Raw genomic sequence first — 21,530 nt, 5'->3', positions numbered from 1 at the left:
GCTTTTTAAAGGCACAGATTTTTTTTTTTTTTTTTTGCATCGAATTCTTTCGCATATGGTATTTCCTGGAAACGAGACTGCTAAAGCTCTTGCAAAGATTGAAGTCACACATCACTAGTCCCTCAAACTCAGACGTAGGCCGGACCTTTTCTAAGATTTACTCAAAAATGAAGATACGCTGAAATTTTTGGAGGATTCCTCCATGACACTCTTAGTACTCCGGGAATTTTCCTGGCAGTGCATTTAACCTGAAGGCTGACGAGCGAAATCCTGGAAGTGGTGTGCATATTGAGACAGCTGATGGCACAATGGATCTAAAATATAAAAATACTGACGGCTGCTCCGGTTTTTAGATCTGAACTAATACCTATCTATAGAGGATTATATTTTATAGACACGACCACAGATTTTGACTTCGAGGACACTTGGATTTTAACGGACAGTCGTGCCTCTATACAGCACCTTTCCCTTTGAACTACTATTGGAGATTTGACAAGCCAGAACATTCTAGATCTAGCGGTTCGGTTTTCCAACAAACACCCTATTAACTTTCAATGGTTTCCCTCCCATGTTGCATTATTATAAAATAAGAGAACCAATGAGCTGGCCAAGACTGCCTCTAATGAAACCTTTCATAATAACAGAAGTTTAACTTTCTCGGAAATCTTCTCGAACAAAAAAATGGAGCTAAAAGCAATGTGGCAGCCTCCTCCTAAACATCCTTGGTATTTTGGCCAAAGACCTTGATGGTCTTTCCATCTTAACATCCATAGGAGACGACAGACGACTCTTTCATGCTTTCTCAGTGGGCAAATCAAATCCTTTGCTTTCCAACAGGGGGAGAAACCATTTTCGGAGTAGAGCCAATCAGGCCTCTCCTAGTCATATATGTACTCAAGTGTTTAAATTCACAATGCTTGAGATGTTAAGAGACCAAAAAAAAAAAAAAAAAAAATCTGGACTTTTTGGAGATTTTTTGTTTTATGGAGATGGTGTATCTAAGCTATACCATCTGGGATTAGTAACAAGAATAACAGCGCTAAAAATGGTCAAACCTGCAGAAAAGAAGATTCTGTATTTGGATCAAACTCACCCTGAAACGATAAAATAAATGCTGAAATTAATGTTTACATTGCTATTTGGGAAAAAATATAACACTTTAAGTTGATATATAAGTTTGTATCGCATTTTTATCTGCAATGAACTGGAATGTTGGGCAAACTCAATGCTACGGGGAAGTACTACAATTCAATAAAGTGCTAGGAACACTGGGTCTTTTGATCCACAAGCTTGTCTTAAAAATTCAAACTGAATTACATTAGCCATCAGCAATGTATGGTTAACGTGCTGACTCACATTTCATTATAAAAATGTAAAATTTTTTGTCATTTTCTGAGACTATAGTGTTTTTTAGAAATCTTAATATTGTCTTTTTTAACGGGGCCATTTTTAGTTTAAACTTCTAGCTGAAAAATAATAATATAGTTCAATAAAAAGAGATTACTTTAATTTAAATATGATTTACAAGCTGAATTTAATGGGAACAAAGAAGATTGTTTAAAAAAAATTATGGAAATATTTACGTACTCGGCTTTTTCAAGAACTTTGGAGCTGCAACTGGACCAAGTTGTTTCTCCTTTTGTTCCTCTACTGGGTGACATTACATGACCATTCGAAGGACAGTCATTGTTTGGAGGACCATCGTGGAACATTCCCAAACTAATAAATAAAAAAGGTAGTTGTATTTAACCTGGCCGTTTTTATACCGAAGGAATTGATACAGTAGAAGTTTTCTCTATATCAATTTCAAGATAAAAACAACATGCCAAGACTGAACGTTAAGCTTTGAAAGTTTTAAAATGTTTTATTATTCGTGTAAGGGAGATCCCGGTCTCCCCTACACGAATAATAAAAAGCACTAAGTACAAATAAATAATCTGAAGATATTTTTTTTTTAAAAGAAACTTTAACGAAAACGAAAATTTCAATTCTCGGAGAGACATATTGAGCTCAAACCAGTTAAAAGAAGTTCGAAATAAAAATTCTTTCCAATTTCCTTCCAAATTCATTTTTTGAGTGTGATATTCTAGAAAAAATGCTAACAATTCATTATAGTATGAATGATTAGAAAATATATCTTACTTGTGACCTAATTCATGCGCTGCGACGTATGTCGATAGCAAACCAGCTGATGGATAAGGTCTGCCGTCATCACTAACTGTTCCGAATTCGGCGATGACGCAAGCATGACGCTTCGTACACACTCCACCCACTGGAGCTAAGCCTATGTAGAAAAAAATACTTTCGACTATGAAAACGCCTAAAACACACAAAAATACTGCAATGTTCGAATGATCTCAAATATTTCAATAGGAATTTAAATTTTACTTGCGGAAAAATTTTAACAATATGAGCCCAATAAGCACCCTTTCGGTTCCTACTATGCTATTATTTTTCATCTTTCTTTTTTCGTTCTATACGCTTTGGCCTCTAATGTTTAAGGAAGAGATTCAGTGCTCTACTCTGGAAATGTTTCGAAATTGAAGACCGAAAAATTTGTAATCAACTTGTGTCAAGCAGGATATTTAGTAAAAGGTAAAGAATGATAATAATAATAGTAGTAGTAATAAAATCCATGACACCCTCCTCTGAAAAATTTCTGAACCCACCCTTGACAAACTTTTCTTCTTTCTTCATAAATTCCATAAATTCATACAAATACATAAAAAGAAAGGTATGCAAAAATAAACTATCTCAATCTTACCCATTGTAATGCCATTCTTTTTTCCTTTTTCCATAGCGAAAAAATTCAATCTGAAACAGAATCGATTTTTTTTATTATACAGCTCTTTAAACTAAAAAAACTCAGATAAACAAAATATCTTACTTTCATCTATTTTTAACTTGCTTACTCCAAATATAAAAGAATAATTCACTCGCAAACGTCACTGAGCTAAAATTTCTCTATTTTAAACTGTTCCACTCATATTTTAATATTTTTATTGTATTTTCTGGTACAAAACGGAAGAAACATTCCTAAACATACACTTGCAAAAGCTGGCATCCCTAAAAACTAATACATGGGAGCATGGGACCATTTCCGCCTGTAAAACGGATGCCTTTCCATACAATTCGTGGTCAGACAGTACTTAAAAATTTGACGTGGTGCGAAGTTAACTGGCATGACTTAAAGTTACTCTGAATGATTGCACACCAATTAGTATTATCACACGCTATTCTATTCAGTAATTTATCATCTTGTGTTATTTTGCACAAAATACTACTTTTAGTCCGATGAAAAACTAATTTATAATTCTATGGCACTAGCGTACAACGTTTCTTTTTTTTCTTTTTTTTTTTCTCAATCTAATAGTTCTAGTAAGCTCTTGATTTATCGGCACAACGTGCAAAAATCAGTGGTACTCACGAGCCGAATTTTCTGTATTCTAGCATCATATCACAATCACACTCCAGAGTTCTCCGAATCTACCACAATTTGCGGTTCAACCGGTTGGACGGAGCCCTGAAGACAGCTGTTTTTTTTTTCTTTCTTTTTTTTTAAATTCAGACTAGAAGTCGGGTAATCCCTGGTCCAGCACCCCCAGAGATATCGATTCACTTGAAGGACTTTGTGACCACAACATATTTAAAATGCCCCAGTCACCTTAACAATCACGGAGGATCTTCGACTGGCTGGCAACAAACCCGGGACTTCGGTTAACAGTCTGACCCCTTACCAATCAGGCTACCACGGCCTTCTGTCAGCATTATCGAAACAGGATTACGAGAATGGATGGTCGCTCAAAAAAAAAAAAAAAAAGAACAAGAGTTCCTCATGAATTGTATGGGATATAGGGGATATAGTAACTCGAATTACTTTTGAACCAAGAAGCATGAATACGGTTTTCATACCCAGATATATAAAGTGCAACATCCCAGTGGTTAGGATCGCTGTCCGATTCCGGGTTTTTCTTCGCTTGGTAGCTGCAGAAGTTGTCCAATAATGTATCTCTTTCGCCCTCTGCATGTGGAAGGTCAGACTGTAAGAATATAAACAAGAATGCGTCAGATTACTTTTCAAGGAACGTATGTCATCGACGCATAAGAAAAATCCTCCAATAATGTATCTCTTTCGCCCTCTGCAAGTGGAAGGTCAGACTGTAAGAATATAAACAAGAATGCGTCAGATTACTTTTCAAGGAACGTATGTCATCGACGCATAAGAAAAATCCTCCAAGACGAAAATCTGAGGATTGAGATTAGTGACAAATATTTTTATAAATAAATACAAATGTGACGACCAGCAACAAGCTTTTGGCCCAGCTAGGCTAGTCCTAGTCAATTTATTACTCCCCAAAGAAGATCAACGGTCCTCTTAAAGCTATCCACCCCCTTGCTCATTACCACTTCTTCCGGTAAGCTGTTCCAAGTGCCCACACCCTACTAAAGTAATAGTTTTTCCTTATTTCCAGGTTAGCCTGAGATTTGAATAGCTTAAAACAATTACCCCCCGTCCTGTTATCGGTGCAAAAATTTAATCCATTAACATCACTCATTTTGATAAATTCAAACAACTGAATCATGTCCCCTCTGATCCTCCTTTGCTCCACGCTACACATATTAAGCCTATTAAGCCTGGTATCATAATCTAAATCTGAAAGTCCCCTTACTAGTGTAGTTACCCTTCTTTGAACTCTTTCCAATACACAAATATATTTCCTCAGATAAAGCGACCAAAACTGCACAGCATACTTCAAATGGGGTCTTTCTAAACGCCCATATAAAAGCAGAAGAACCTTCTTAGATTTGGTTGAAATAGATCTATTGATAAACCCAAGCATTCTGTTGGCTTTGTTACTTGCAATGCTGCACCGTTGACTAAACTTGAAGTCCTGATTTATTAAGATACCCAGATCATTAACATTTTCTTCCTGACTAATGATTGAACCCTGTAAACGATACGCTCATTTCCATGACCTAAGTGTAGCACTTGACATTTCCCTACATTAACTGCCATACCCTACCTATCCGCCCACATAGTAATATAATCTAAATCCTCTTGAAGCTGTTTTACCTGTTCTTCATTTTCTACAATCTCCATAACTTTTACGTCATCAGCAAAAAAATTCATGCTTCCAGAAATATTCTCATTGATGTCATTCATAAAAGTAATAAACAAAAGAGGCTTTAAAACGGAACCCTGAGGAACCCCGCTTAAAACATCACTCCATTTAGAATGATTTCCCCTCACATCTACTCTTTGTTTCCTTCCTCGTCAGTCGATTTCTAACCCAAAGTAAAGTTTTTCCTCCTATTATTTAGTTAGTGGGATTAAAATTTAACCGTGGATATCAACATTAGATAAACTCTTAACACAAACGACTGGATAATTTTTGCCTGTGGGTGAAATCTGTTAAAGCATAACATGAAGCAGAAACAACAGATGTAGAGGATGCCTTTTGCTCCCGACGACGTAAAAATCAAAATGCATTTTCTTTACCACTGAACCATCTTGTAGTTAATGTAAATTTTAAAAGATCGTTTTTTTTTTTTAATTTAAGTATATTTTTATTTTTTCATTACCCGTAACGTTATAGTAGAATTTGAGCTAATCTCTAACTTTACTTATTTGTTTTTAACAAAAAATACTTTTTATAGAACAGGGATTTTAAACTGCTGGTCGGGCGAGTCCGCAGCGATCAACAGAAAAAACTGACTAGGTCCTCGGAGATTTTTACTTGTTTTTACTTATACAGTCAAACCCTTTTATAACTAAAGTTCAACGAACCTACGAGATGGCCATAACCGAATATTTGCTACATACAATTTCGCAAGAGAAAAAAAAGTCTTAACTTACAAATATTCTTCTGTATTGAATATTTTTATTGTATAATATTTTCGTTCATAATGATCTAAAAATAAGTAAACAAATCATGATAAAAAATCTTGCAATTAACTTATGTAACAGTTCCTTAATACGCATTTAAAGTTATGTAAAAAAGGGGTGGGGGTGGGATAGAAAACCCGAGAAAGCTTTATAAATACTATCCTAGACGAAGTTCGTTTTTCACTGTTGACTAAAATCTCCGTTTTCTGGAGTCGCTGTTAGCCAAGACATACTTTTCTTTGACCATTTTCGGTGATGCGGTGAAACACTGCTCTAGAGGACTTCCAAAAAAAAAAATAAATAAATAAAGCTTTCACAAAAAGTTTTCAACCACTTCAATTCAATCGAGCATCCTCATAAAAATAACAACGAATGATCGAGTAACGCTGAGGTCATCAACAATGAAACTCGTGCCACGTTATGATAATTTGATATTTTTTGGTAATGTTTGACATGCAGAAATATACAGGGTGTTTCAAAATGAATAACGGCGTTTTAACACGTTATACTATTTATTACACCAAACTTACAGCCACAAGTGATATATCAAATGAAAGAGAAACTCAGTTTTGTTTGTTGGCATCAGTGCACATGCGCTTGGAATGTTTCTGCTGCAATCCGCTAGAAAGCGCTTGTAGCAAAGATGGCGACTAAAGAACAGAAAGCGTTTTGTGTTTTACAGAAAACTTCATCTTTCAGCAAGATGGTGCGTCGCCTCACTAGCATAATGAGGTACGCGATTGGCTGAACCTCACTGTACCCGACCGCTGGATTGGCCGTAAGGGGCCTAATGACAGGGTTTGTTTCCCATGGCCTCCACGGTCACCCGACCTAACGCCATGTGATTTCTATCTTTGGGGGGTTTTTAAGGACCGTGTGTATGTGCCTCTACTGCCAGCCGACCTTCCTGAATTAAGGAACAGGATTGAAACAGCTGTTGCAGCATTACTAATGAGACACCCATCAAAGTTTGGGAAGAACTCGCATATCGTCTTGACGTGTGCCGAGTGACGAATGGTGCTCACATTGAACACTTGTAGGCTATTATGAAAAACTGTTTGAGTTTCTCTTTCATTTGATATATATCACTTGTGGCTTTAAGTTTGGTGTAATAAATAGTAGAACATGTTAAAACCCCGCTATTCATTTTGAAACACCCTGTACTTTATTTTGACAGGGCTAAACTGGATCCGGTAACTTAACTATTTTCCTGGTAAGACTGTGTCATTTCAGGGGAATGAAGAATCGAAAAAAGCGGTCAACAATCGCTATCTATTGGAGTTTCGGGTTAATCCACTGGAGTTAGGGTTAAAGCTTCAACTATCAAAATATCACCAAACAAGCAGTTGCTTCGTTCAGAAAAACGTAGAAGCAATTTTCACACGTCATACCGCTTGACGGGTGATTTTCAAGTTATAAAATAATGCTCAAAGCAATGGTCAACGAAATAGTGAAATTCATATCTGAAGAAGTTACTTCATAAAAATAAGCCTGATGGAGGCATGCAGATAAGGTTTTGATGAAAAAATATCAACAATTCTAAAAGCGACAAAACTTCTTTAAAAAAATAGGTTTCAACAAAAATTAAAACTCAACTCTATCTTCCAAAAAAGTAGAGAATGGGGTTGTTTCCTTCAGTCAAAAGTAGTACTTTTTGTCACTGAAATTGATAGAATAAGCAAAATAAATAAATAAATAAAATAAAATAAAATAACATTTACCAAGAAAATACTTTCATTTTCCCAACAGTTATTTTTAATTACTTTTTTAAAATGTCCGATTTTTCAAAGAAGGCGTGGTCGTTATGACGTCACAAATGATGCATTTTGGCGCATCTTTCTACTACGTTTCCACGTTATGATAATCAAGAAGCGAGTTAAAATTACGCTCTACGCTTGCTATCAACCATATCGTTGCCAATACACGTGAGTAAAGATGCGAATTAAATATTTTGCTCCGTGAATGGCAACACTGAATGGCATTTCAGCATTTGTGATGTCATCGGGCAAAAGCGTAAAGAATGAAAGCGCGCACATTTAAGTAATTTTTTAAAAATATTAAACTTAAACAAATTATTTAAAAAATGGTCGGATCCTATGTCTTTAAGCATGCGCTTTCAGAAAAAAAAATACTTTTAAAATTTTGGAAACGACCCCATTGCATTTTCGGTGAAATAACAATTTTGGACTGGACACATGTTGTACATTAAAAATAATTACGAACACAAAATCTCTTACCGGTTGCTTTTTCATCATTTCTAATCGCACCAGACTGATCTGAAGCCGTTTGTTCAAAGTAGGCTGTTGGTACAGGGCTTGCATCTGTCAGATTAAAGCAAAAGGTGTTACATTTAGAAAACAACTAAAATTATCTGTGAAATCGTTTTACTTAAGGGGTCTAAGGATATTTAACCTTCAAAATTTTCGACTTTCCGGAAAAAATATATGTTATGCATATTTTAATTCTAATCAATTTGATACGTTATTTATTACTATACACAAAAAACTTTTCAAGTTATCGTAAAAATGCGTAACTTCTCCCCAGAAAGATTTACGTTAGCAATAGCTGTGTAAGCGTCTTTTTCTCAGGTGCCGGTTTCTTCGGTTTTCTCGTTTCGCGCGCATGATATCTCAGAAAGTTTCTTATATATTTCCGTAAAACTTTTAATGTATGTTTATCTGGTTTATATTTATGACCTGAACCTAAATTTATTTATTTATTTTTAATTAACTTCTTCATTTTTTTTTTTTTTTTTTTTTTTTGAACTTTCATAAGTAAATATCAAAATTTTCCTAAGTATTGGGCAAAAATATATATTTTTTAAAAAATATTAACTTTTGTTTTTAGTTACAATTTAGGTTCAGATCATAAAAATATACCAGACAAACATGCGTGAAAAGTTTTACGGAAATAGTTAGTTTTAAGAAATGTTAATTAAAAATAAATGCATCGATCTTTGCTAAAATCCATTAGATCTCGAAGAAATTGTACAAAAATATCGATAGTGACACGATTAAAGTACGGTGAATACACAAAATAGAATTTTCGTAATACGATGATCTTTTCTCATTGTGACTATGGCAGAAAAAAAATGGTTTACCTAAAAAACAAAACAAAACAAAAACAAAAAAATGTTTATTAAACCAACATAGAAAGTTTCGTTTGACGGGAAAATTTCAGTGAGAATTTATTTTTATATATGTGCGCAAAGGAGTGTTTAAAGCCTTTTCGAACTAAAAATATAACCCATCACAAAGTTCTGTGATTTTTTAGAGTTTAGACGGTACGTTGATTTAAAAAAAAAAAAACTTTCTAAGTGACTGCACAGATGTGTGTCAAATTTTGTGATGTTTAAGAGCCACTATTATAAGATCATCAAAAGTTCAAGATCACCAAAATTGACCTTTCCATAAACTACATATACTGGTGTCCAAAAGTTAAGCATAGTTCTTATTTATGTGAGTAATGTGAGAAATATACATCGAAATAGGGGGAAACGTGATATGCGAGTGCAACACGGTTACAAAATAAGGAAACTACTTAAGAAAACGGTAATATTTACTTTTATCATCCCAAAAAATAGTTTAAATGAAAATTAGGCATATGAGGAGTTTACTCTTTGCACAAAAATTTTTCTTTAAAAGATGATGCTGAAGTTCAATAGTGTGTATGGCCAGCTCTGACTGCCAGGCACGCTGCACAACGATTACTCATACTTCCTATGAGGTGGTGGATGAGTTGTGGGCTTAAACAGTTCCAAGCATGCTGGAGAGCTCTTTTCAGCTCCGGAGCGGAGCTTGGCGGGGGCGAACGGGTTGCAAGTTGTCTCCCGAGCATATCCCAGACATGCTCGATAGGGTTCAGATCAGGAGAGTTCGCAGGCCACATCATTCGCTGGATATTTTCTGATTCGCAGAAGTCATCGACCACAGCTGTTCGGTGACATGGCGCGTTATCGTCCATGAATATGAACTCAGGACCAACAGCACCTCGAAACAAGCGAACATAAGGCTCAAGAACCTCGTCTCTGTATCTTTGACCAGTGGCTGAGCCTGTGTCAAAAATATGGAGGCCGGTGCGGCCATCCAACATAATGCCCGCCCACACCATTACTCCTGCTGACGCAAAGTGATGTCTTTCTCTTATGTTTTGCGGTTGGAAAGGAGTCCCCTTTTCTCTCCAGATTGTAACCTGACGAGAATCCCTCTGTAGAGTAAAGCGGGACTCATCACTGAACATCACATTAGCCCACTGTCCCAGACTCCAATGCCGATGTTGCAAGCCCCAGTTTAAACGAGCGCGTTTATGCGCTGATGTGAGAGGAATGCAAACTGCTGGTCTTCTGGTATACAGACCGACATAATTGAGTCTCCTGTAAACAGTTTGCCTCGAAATTGTTATTCCTGTGACGGCACTGAGCGCCGAACCCAGTTCTCTGGCAGAGGTGTCCCTATGACGTCGTGCAGAAATTGCCAGAAAACGATCTTGGCTTGCGGTTGTGACTCTTGGTCGACCTGATACTGGTCGGCGGGTAACATCTCCCGTATTTGAAAACCTCTGCCACAGTCTCGAGATTACACACTGAGGCACATTAAGAATACGAGACACTTCAGTTTGTGATCGTCCATATTCCAGCATTCCAATGATTCTTCCTTTCGCAAACATGTCCGATTGGCGTCTTTGTGCCATTATTAGTTCTGTTTCACCAGATTCAATGTTTCTTGGTACAGCAGTTTCATGAAACGCGCCTGAACTCTCTAAAGCGTGCGAGCTGTTTTATCCACATTCCGAAACGCGCACCTAATTCACGCATGACACCATCGACTATACTATTTTGCATAAACATATTGTTTCTTCTTCAACTAATGAATCTCCATAAGTATATAATTTTACGAAAATTTACAGATTTTTCTCGCATTTTATGAATTATGCTTAACTTTTGGACACCAGTGTACTAATAAATAGGGTCCGACGAAAATGAAAATCTTAAGAGCCAGGAAAAAACTTTAGACACCAGACAAATTATTTTTCAGTGTTTACAGGAAAAGTCAATATAACCTGGTTCCCGTAAGATTCTCGATCGAAAGAACTAAGGATAATAGTCCTGGCCCCACAATGTAGTCCCGTAAAAATTTTTAGGTCCAGAGAATTTCTCTTTAGAATCTTGATCTGTAGGTGTTCTAATGCGAGAATATCTTGGGTAGACATGTTGAATCCTGCGCGAAATAATTTTACAGGACATCAAAGAAAGCGGCCATTTTGGTTCACTTGCTCATTACATTTTTCGCAACGGACGTACCTACAACTTTACTTTAAATTTTGAACTGCAGTTTTTGGAGTCTATGAAGTCAATTAATGTATTAATTATGTCACAAAAGCCTCTCTAGCTGTTTCCACAATTTTACGTGGAGATATCTCTGACATTTTTTGCTGAATATTCTAGTTACTAAAAAGTGTACAAAAATTAATAAATAATCCAAAATGCTCATTTTAAACTCGTGTTTATCACATACATGTTTCTTCAACAACACAATAAACCAAAAATACAAGATTAAGTACTTTTAAAAAAGGTTACGATCTGTTTTTGCATTGCATGTTATTGCACTACGACGGACGTCTGTATCACTGGATGCCGCAACCACTCTTTTTGAACCATTTTTATCAGCCTAGTCCATGTGTGGCAAAATTCGTAGATCTGCATCTTATAATGAGTTATTCTAATTAAGCTCTTCAATGATCCGTCTCAAATCTCCTATGAAAAGTATTGCAAATGGCTTTTTCATGAACTGTTAAACCGCTGGAAATTGCTGAAAATGTAGCATTTTTGGACATTTCTCCTATTTCCTTCCGTGCTAGTTACTGTAAATTTTCCTTATTTGATACTGAAGACCAGAAGTTGCATAGGTACTAGTGGTTTTCTGTCCATTACAGCAAGGTTTGTTGTGCAGTTAGTTGGTTCTCTTCTCATCCTTTCAGATTATTTCACAAAATGCTGCAAATAATTATAGAACACAACATGAAGTTCATGAAAAAGGCATACAGAAATGAATCCGTGCAGAACATTGCTGATAACTTCGCTAAAGTTTTCTTTATTTAGCGGACTTGTGACATGAAATATATAACGAGTGCAGTTTTTATTGGGGATACTTTGCTAAATAAAAAATGTTCTGGCAACGGATATTTCTGTAATCTAGCTTGGTAGGTGAATCACCATCACCAGGGGAGTGAAAAGGGGGAAGGGGGAGAAGAGAAACCTGTTGGCCCGGACCTGAGCTTGAAGTGGGCCCAATATTTTTAAAACAAAGGGTGAAATGTATGGGTAAACACTATGGAAGGGGGCCCGGAAAAGTCATTTGTGACGGGCCATAAAATTTCTGTGCACGCCCCTGACCATCACATAATCTGTTCGTTGGAAACAAGTCATGAGCTAAAATATTTTTAATGCTTTCTCCCCTTTCTTTCGCATTTCCATGTCTCTGCACCCTTGTTAAAGTTGATTCTTTCCCATTAGCTTAGAAGTGATATTTTATGAAGAATTGTGTGCATCAAAGCATGGTAGGTTGACTTTCGAAAGTAAATCAGACAATTTTTGAAACAAAATGTATCCAGTCTAAACTGGCGTACTGTTCGAATCAATGATTCATGATATCCATGATGCTGAGAAGGCGAATCTTGACACTACCATTCACAAGTCGTTTAATGATAAAGCTGTCAATTAGCCCTGTTTCAGAAATCTCATAGGGATTTATATGTTGATAGATAAAATCAACAAGCCTTTTGACATTTTCATCAAAATACTGGCTAAGATTACCTATAAAAATAATGATGCGGGACACTCTCACAGGGATCCATTAAGTGAGAACTAATAAGACCGCGAAACACATTGCATATCATTAAAATTTCATGATACTTTAAATGCCACTCGGCAACATACTTTTTCTCGTCTGCCCTGCAATTCGTCCGGCACTTTTCTGTAACCGTTGAATCGTTTGTTTCAAATTCATGTCTGGCTTTGCAGTATTGAATTTACCATTCTTTTTTTAAAAAAACAAATTTACCTTGAATGAATTTTTCCTACAGGTAAGGACACTCATTTTCTAGTGCCCTTATCCTCTCTATGTACCGTGTTGCATAATTGATGCACTCAAATTCACGAAAGACTGGAAACAGTAATTCTACAGTCTGAACGTATAATTTGTAATTTTTCTTCGTGATTAGCAATAATCAAGTGTTTTATAAGTGATACCAGTGAACGAAACACTTCCCAATACCTGCACAGTTCCGATTTGTCACTACATCCCTTAACAAAAACTCAATCTCTGTTTTGAAGCTTTCAACATTTGTGCGCAGCGATTGAATCATTATTTGACTTTTTTCCTCATTCTTTGAGCCAAGAGCATCCTGAACCATCTTTACTCGATTAGCAGAACTTCTCTTGCAGTCTAAAATCAACATCTTATAACGATTTTCTCTAGATTCTCAATGATTTTCTGCAGTCTTCACGGCTTCTTGTGAACTAAAAGCAGCAGCAAGTACTTTTGGAGATAAATGTCGTAAAAAAACAACAAAGGTTCATTATTTCCTTCGGAAGCATGGAAAAGAATGCGTTCATTATACATTGTTACGAGAAATTGTTTTATTTAATTAATTTTAACCAATGCATTTTCATCTACATTGAGCATTGAGCATCAATTCTTTTATTTCTGAAATAATAAATCCATGCTCAGAATTTAAAAGAGGTTTTTATATTTAATTTTCCTTTTGAAACAGTTCAAATTTTGAGGATAGATGTTGCGCAGGCTGTGTATTGATTTCTTGCTCATACTTTCGAATATAAGAACTTATACAGTTTGGATGTGCATATAAACTCGCAGCAGTCTGTGCATTTTTTCTACCATTTTTTTTAGCGTTTCTCCTCGCGTGTACTTCTTGTAGCACTAGTTGCTGCAATGACACACTATATTTTCTTGCAGCGTTTTTCAATATTGCGTCTTTGCGTATTTCAGCAGCTTTGCGAACTCATTTTTGTCGGAGAATATAATTTTTTCTCTTGATTCCTTTTGAAAAACTACATATTCGTTTGTCAAAACTGTCTTCAAGTACTCCACTAATTCAATTCAATCTTCAATTGCCCACTAAAACTTTCTGAACTCAGTTTAGAAATATCTGCCATTGCTTAAATAGTTATTGTCACAGAAAAACATGAAACAAAAAGTTTTTGAAATTGGGGAATATTTTTACTCGAAAACAATTACCTTGATAGCAGACGATAAATAACCTTGAACAGTGGTGGAGCTAAGGGGGGGGGGGGGGAACTGGAGAAAAAACCCAATTGCCACTGGTTTTACCATGAATGCACATTTTAATACAGTAGCTTATGCATATGAAAGGGCTGTTTTGATCAACAAACTCCTTCATAAGGTTTTTTCATCAAAAAACCCCGTTCAGAAGGTATTACTGGCTGCACTGGTGACCTTGAAAAATATTGATTTACACAAAAGATTTTACACTTTAAAATCGTTTGATTTCATTAAGAGTTATTAATTTTTGTACAATTTTTAGTAACCAGAATGGTAAACAAAAAACGTCGGAGATATCTCACGTAAAAATTGCGGAAATAGCCAGAGCGGCTTTTATGACGTAACTATTACATTAATTGACTTTTTAAGCCCCAAAAATATCAGTTCAAAACTAAAATTAAATTTATAGGTACGCATGTTGCGGAAAACGTAATGAGCAAGTGAACCAAAATGGCCGCTATCTTTGATGGCCTGTAAAATTATTTCGCGCAGGATTCAACATGTCTACCCAAGATATTCTCACATTAGAACACCTACAGATCAAGATTCTAAAGAGAAAATCTCTGGACCTAAAAATTTTTACGGGCATACATTGTGGGGCCTGGAATATAAAGGTACCTTTTACGCTAAGGTACCTTTTTTCAGTCTCGCGGACGACCTGGTTCCCACGATTTGCCGGATTCTACCCATGAAGCTATATATGCTTTTATACTTTTCAAGCAGAAGGCTTTTATTATTATATTTCATGCATAATACATAACTTCATACTTTGTAAAAGTTTTCTCCTCATCATCTATTTTATAATAATTGGTCAGATTTTTTTACAAAAACAGTAAATTTCGTGTGAAAAAAATTTTCATCTTTACTAATAATAAAGCTCAAAGTTTGTCTGGATATCTGTCCGGATGCCTCTCTGTGACGCACATAGCGCCTAAAAAATCATTCGGCCGATTTTCACGAAATTTAGTACAGAATTAGTTTGTAACATGGGGATGTGCATCTCAAAGCGATTTTACGAAAATTCGATTTTGTTCTTTTTCCATTCCAATTTTAAGAATATTTTACAGAGCAAATTATCATAACGTGGACGAAAAAAAATAATCAAATTATCATAACGTGGAACCGTAACATGGGCGAGCAAATTAACATGGCAAATTGGCGAGAAATTCATTATCTATTATTTGTAAATGTACAGGAGAACCAAATGACCTTTTAATTTTCTACTACGGGCAAAGGCGTGCGGTTATCGCTAGTAAATAAATAAATAAGTAAAATAAAGTAAAGATAAAAGTGAACAAAGGATTTTTTTTTTTTAATTTCTGAAAAGTAGCTCCATTAAACTAAAAAAAAAAAAAAACTCTTTGGCATATACAAAATTTTTTCAAGTAATTCTCGTTTAGTTATGCTTTTAGCTCGCTGGCCTTCTACGCCTGGGGACCCAGGTTCTGACCTGACTGGCCAGTCGGTGGATTTTCGAGATGCAGAATATCTTAAGCGCCCATGTCGTATGATTATACGGCATGTAAAGATCCCTTGGGGTATTTCGTTTGGTTTAGAATATCACTCGGCTAAATTCAATTCCTAGTGCAATTTCGCATCAAATGAGAGCCCAGGTGCCTCCATCTGGTGGAAACTGGGCGTCAAAAACACTAATGTGTCATGCATCAGCGCCTTAATGGTGACACACGAAAGACTGATGCATTGTTGGGGAGCGCACTAGGTCTGGTTATGGATCAGACGCCTCTTGAGGTGGGTCTCTTATACAGCCCCATTGGAAAGAAAAAAAATGCTTTTGGCTCACAAAGAACGACATTCATTAGAAAAAATGCAAAAGTTATTGTTTGCGGTACCTAAAAAATAGTGGAATAATAAGTCTTTTTTCAGCATCCTCATATATAAATAGCCAATTTACTGATCGAATAACACTTCTGACGTCTCCAACAATGAAACTAGCGACCCAGCATTGTAGTTTGATAATATTTTTTGATAATGTTTGACATGCAGGGAAATGCTTTATTTTGACAAGGCTGATCTAGATCTGGTAACTTAACTGTTTTAAGGGTAAGACTCATTTAAGGAGAATAAAGAAACAAAAAAGTGGTCAACAATTAACGCTACCTACTCGAGTTCAGGGTTAATCCACTGGAGTTGGTTAAAATTTCAACTATCAAAATATAAATAAAGAGGCAATTACTTCGTTCAAGTGTGGAAGCAATTTTCACCCGTCATACCTTGACGGGCGATTTAATAGTAAGTATTATAAAATCGAAGTTATACAAAAATTAGAAAATATCCCGTCAAGGTATGAAGAGTGAAAATTGCTTCTACATTTGAACGAAGCCATTGCCTGTTTGGTGATATTTTGATGGTTGAAATTGTAACCCTAACTCCAGTGAATTAACCCTAAAGTCCAGTAGGTAGCGTTCATTGTTGACCATTTTTTCGTTTCTTCATTCCACTGCAATGACACAGTCTTACCAGTAAAACAGTTAAGTTCAGCCTTATCACAATAAAACCTTTCCCTGCTTATTAACCATTACGAAAATATATTATCAAATTATCGTGCTGTGGCACGAGTTTCATTGTCGAAACACGCGCGTTACTCGATAATTGGCTTTTATATATCTGAGGATGGGTACAATAATTACTTTTTCAAAAGTTAAAAGTTAAGCTAAACTACACCACGTATATCAGAGAGTCATAATAACCTGGTTGACGAAGCCAAGTAGCAAATCTACAAGATTTTCCTCTGATTTGACGTGCGGCAAGAACAATTCATATCCTTTTTGGTCGAAGAAGACGGCAAGCTCCATGAACAAAGATTTCCCGTCTCCTTTGCGCTTCGAAGTGCCTTCCTTCGGTGAACCATCCTCGGAATCCATAGTGTCAGCAGAAGTCTCGGATGAACCCTTCTCTTTCGAGTTTCTATCAGTTTCGACCTCGTTCGAATCTTCGAAGTCTAAATATTTCACAATGTCGTCGTCATCTAGCTCGTATTCTGATCGGGGAAGGGATGGAATGTAACGCTCATCTTCCCACTTCTCTGGAAAATTACGATAATAAGAATCTTTTGATATTTCTGTACCTCAGAGCCAGAAGGACGTAAGTCACATTATGGTAATTTTACAGCAGAGAGGAAAGACTTTTTTCTGGCGCAGGCAAAGGATGAGACGGGCAATTTTAATCCAGAGAGAAAAAAAATTGAAAAGGATTTCTTTTTAAGAATTGCGTGGCTTGATGCGGAATAGAATTCTGCATACAATGAACTAATAAACGGGAAATCGCAATTTTTGGACTTACGACAGTCTGGCTCTAAGGTACAGATTTGTCATCACATAATGGGGTTTACTTAAGAAAGTTTTATTTCAAGACTCTTATGTTATTTTTATTAGTTCTCAATGTGAAATAAAAATTTCTTATGGAAAAAACAACTAATAATAATGATCTTTAAAACTGAGGGTAGTTTATTTTAGTTTCCTTCATTTTAAGCTATTATACAATTTATTTCAGCTTGTTAAAAATTAGTGAGCAATAAAGTTTAGTTTCTATTATAGTACATAAATTTTGAACAAATTATCCAGAATCTGCAGTTTTTACCTGAAATTTCGCTAAACTGAAAATAAAAGTTTTTTGAGCAGCTTTACATTTTGTGTTTTGCCGTAAATCCCGCATTGCGGAACATTTTCAAAATCTCGACGATCTAAAATCCATGTTTGTCTGCTCTCTAAAACCTCTCTTTTTTTTTCATAAAATGACAACGAACCCATCATTAACCGATGTCCCGCAAATTAAAACAGTGGAAATTTTTTTGGAATAATAAAAAGCTTGAAATTTCTGGTTGTATGAACTAGAACTGAAATTCTTTACAAGGCATAATGGATTTCAAGCATTTTTGATTTCTATAAAAACAGCTTGCTTAATAATTGCTTGGTTTGGTGGTCATACATTTAAACTGAAAAGGAACGTCTTTTGCAAAAGGAAACTTAAGATTTCTTCTCACCATCGGGAACCGACAGTCTTTTCCCTTTCATTGGTTTGTAAACTAGATGCATCACCTCGTCATCGTTAACCTTGTGAGATCGCTTCTTCTCTGCCTGGTTGAGACCCAAGAGTTCAGCGAGATCGTCATCAACCGGTTGAATCTGAACCCCGCCGCTCGGGAGCAACAAGATTCCGGACTAAAAAGAGTTTCACAAAAGGTGTCATTAATTTTTGCACGCTAAAGGTATAAGTTTTAATAGCAGCAACTGTAAGCGCTCTAATGTGTTGGGTATAGATCACTGTTAAAGGGTTAAATCAAACAGTTTTAAATTAAGTACAGATAGAATCATTGAAAAGACCCTAAGAGACTGAGGACGAAACACTACCGAGGAAAGAAAAATCTAGAAGGACGGCACAAAAATCTATCAGGACCAAGACTGCGGAATCGGAGTCGGGCTGATTTTGGAGTAAAAGAGTCTGAGTCAAGAGTTGAAGGTTTAAAATTTCAAGAGTCGGAGTAGGAGTCGGTCATTTTCCCTCAAAGGCCCCAACTGTACTATTGATTGCGGACTCGGACTGATTCTGAGGTGAAAGATTTGGGTTTGAGAGTTGAAGGTTTAAAATTTCAAGAGTCGGAGTTGGAGTCAGTCATTTTCCCTCAAAGGCAACAACTGTACTATTGATTGCGGACTCGGACTAATTCTGAGGTGAAAGAGTCGGGGTTGAGAGTTGAAGGTTTAACATTTCAAGAGTCGAAGTCGGCCATTTTTCCTCAAAGTCCGCAACTCTGCCAGTGCTGTTGGAGGAGTCTGAGTCGGACTCATTTTCGGGAAAAGGAGTCACAGTCGGAAGCTCTAAAATTCCAGAAGTCGGAGTCGGTTATTTTTCTCCCGACTCCGCAGACCTGATCAGAACTGTAGCAACTGTCCGAACCCGATTTAACCCATTTCATATCTTTTCCAACCTTGCCATGCAAAGGAAGCTCAAAGAATTTCCAGAGAATTCACACGCAGACCTCTATGAAGACAACTGTATTGAAATTGCTAAAACTGTCTGGACTGCCTTCGTTCCAATTTGGACCTCCCATGCACAAGCCAACAACAACATCAAACGGTTTTACATAAGCGCGTGCACGAGTTCTGCTTAGCTGTTCTCGGGTTCAACACCGCAAAAACAAGATGTCGACTCCTAAACATTTTGTGTTTTGCAATTTTTGTTAAGAGTGAATAGCTCAACGTGTGTTTCGTTTAAAGTTTGGTCGTGGTCATCCTTGTCGCAAAAAACATCCGTTGATGCCAAAGTAATTCAAAACGCCTGGATATATTTGTAAAAGGAAAAGCGCGGGATGACCAAAATTGCCTGTATAGAACGTCGATCATGTCAGAGGCTTTTACCGTCTTATCTTAAGTCTATAGTCTTACCTGTTCGAAAAGCAAATCTAGAACTTTAGTTGCTAAACTCAGTGTGGCGTGTTTTACAAAAATGTTTGCAAATGTATCCACAGCAGTCATCCCGGAATTGTTAATCAGAGTGTGAGAAAAAATATTGGTGTTCAGGTTGGATGTATGCAGTAAAGCTAAAGATGCACAAATTGAACACTAGCAGCAGAGACCAGCTTGTTTACCTTTATTTCAAGCATAAGTTGTAGTAAACTAAATTAAACTGTTACACTCTGCTACTGAAATTAGGACATTTTTCACGTCGTCCTATTAAATTAAAACCAGAAATATGAGCCGTTAAGACAAGATTAATCCTTATCCTTTTCGGTATCGCTATAGAAAAATGAATCCATTACACAGCCATACATAACCGAGAATTGAGGCTGTGAGAAGCAAAGGGATGTAAGCGCTAAAATTGAAAATTTTGAGATAACCTGTATAAATGTAGTAGGAGAACTTCTCCTCTGCATTGGTGCAAGGCTTAGTACCAGTGGTGGGGTGTGTGCGGAGAAAAGTAGTCCTGGTAGGTTCTGCTATACAGCATGATTTAGGAAACAATTTCAATGAAAGTCTACCTAGAATCTGAACTTTAAATGCATAAAAAAGTCCACTTGCAGGTAGGTTCTGCTATTAGCATGATTTTGAAAACAATTTCAATGAAATCCTACCTAGAATCTGAACTTCAAATGCATCAAAAAGTCCATTTGCACGTAGGTTCTGCTATAGAGCATGATTTAGAAATCAATTTCAATGAAAGTCTACCTAGAATCTGAAGTTCAAATGCACCAAAAAGTTCACTTGCAGGTAGGTTCTGCTATTAGCATGATTTTGAAAACAATTTCAATGAAAGCCTACCTAGGATCAAAACTTCAAATGCGTCAAAAGTCTATCCAAAAAGGTTTGCATCCCTTTGCTGCTCACTGCCACAACTGTTCTTCAAATAAAACCCACAGCAAACTTTTAATCCATAAAAGTTATCTCTTACCAAGCCTCGATTAATGCTGTATTCACACATGCTAACTGCCATTGACATGCTTCCATTCATGCCTGTATAGTGACACAACGGGCGGCCATAGGCTGCAACCTCATGTTCTGTATCATCGTCCCCCTTGCGGATAGCTCTGAAGGATGGAGCCAGAAGGTGGTCGTTCCTCATCAGCTGCATCTGAACTTCGTGGCCAAAAATCGACTGGGACGCCACAAAAAATTCTTTCTCGGGACGAAATTGTCCCCTTGATGTCAGACGATGCTGTTCTCTGGAGGCAGCATGAGGTCGTTTCATCTTAATATTTACCAGGCTATAATCGGGAACTGCGAAATAAATTCAGAAATTCGTGATTAATATGGTACGTCACTCTTTTATAATTAAAAACTGAGCGTATGTACCTATGTATGTATCTATGTCCGAGTTACTTCTCCCGAACGCCAGTGAACTGACCAGCGAACCAGGTATTGATAGATTCGTAATTTTCCCATCTTTATGTTTGGCTGTTTTACATAATCCTCCGATATCAATTAGCGGAGATATCAATTAAAAACTATTAATTATGCTACTTAGTTAGATTTCGACACAAAATCCTTATTTTTCGAAGGTTTTTTTGCGTTCAAATTATTATTCAGCACTTCATCTAAACTTTCTGTAACAATGCTTCAATTAAAATTTGTAGTGTGAAGAAAATCATTGAGAAAAAAAATCTGTTTTGCCACATTTTTTTTTTATCTCGAACATGAACTAATAAAATTCTGGCTTTTGTTTTGAGGCCTTTCTTGTAATCGGGGGATTCAAAATGCTTCCCTTCGGTCATTTTTCCGCGAACTTTCGTAAAATTTTAATGATTTTTTTTAAAGTTTAAGCCTGATTGTTAAACACGCGTCACTTGACATAACTTTTATTTTCGAGATGACCCGTGTAAAGCCGGGCAG

The 21,530-nt window shown here is 36.5% G+C and overlaps 1 protein-coding gene across 1 annotated transcript in view; it reads right to left on the bottom strand.

Moving 5' to 3' along the window:
* Positions 1 to 21,530, bottom strand: part of LOC129224837 (A disintegrin and metalloproteinase with thrombospondin motifs adt-1-like) — a 77,172-nt gene that overhangs the window by 40,947 nt on the left and 14,695 nt on the right. The window contains exons 3-10 of the mRNA XM_054859384.1: positions 20,593 to 20,918; positions 18,188 to 18,365; positions 16,896 to 17,230; positions 8,125 to 8,208; positions 3,913 to 4,040; positions 2,765 to 2,814; positions 2,143 to 2,284; positions 1,588 to 1,719 (exon numbers count right to left, since the gene is read on the bottom strand). Of these exons, the coding sequence (XP_054715359.1) occupies positions 1,588 to 1,719; positions 2,143 to 2,284; positions 2,765 to 2,814; positions 3,913 to 4,040; positions 8,125 to 8,208; positions 16,896 to 17,230; positions 18,188 to 18,365; positions 20,593 to 20,918 (1,375 nt within the window). The remainder of the gene's footprint in view (positions 1 to 1,587; positions 1,720 to 2,142; positions 2,285 to 2,764; positions 2,815 to 3,912; positions 4,041 to 8,124; positions 8,209 to 16,895; positions 17,231 to 18,187; positions 18,366 to 20,592; positions 20,919 to 21,530) is intronic.

The sequence above is a fragment of the Uloborus diversus genome, chromosome 6, assembly GCF_026930045.1.
Source record: "Uloborus diversus isolate 005 chromosome 6, Udiv.v.3.1, whole genome shotgun sequence".
Taxonomy (NCBI): domain Eukaryota; kingdom Metazoa; phylum Arthropoda; class Arachnida; order Araneae; family Uloboridae; genus Uloborus; species Uloborus diversus.
The sequence above is the reverse complement of the archived record's forward strand: the minus strand, read 5'-3'. Positions and strand labels throughout refer to the sequence as shown.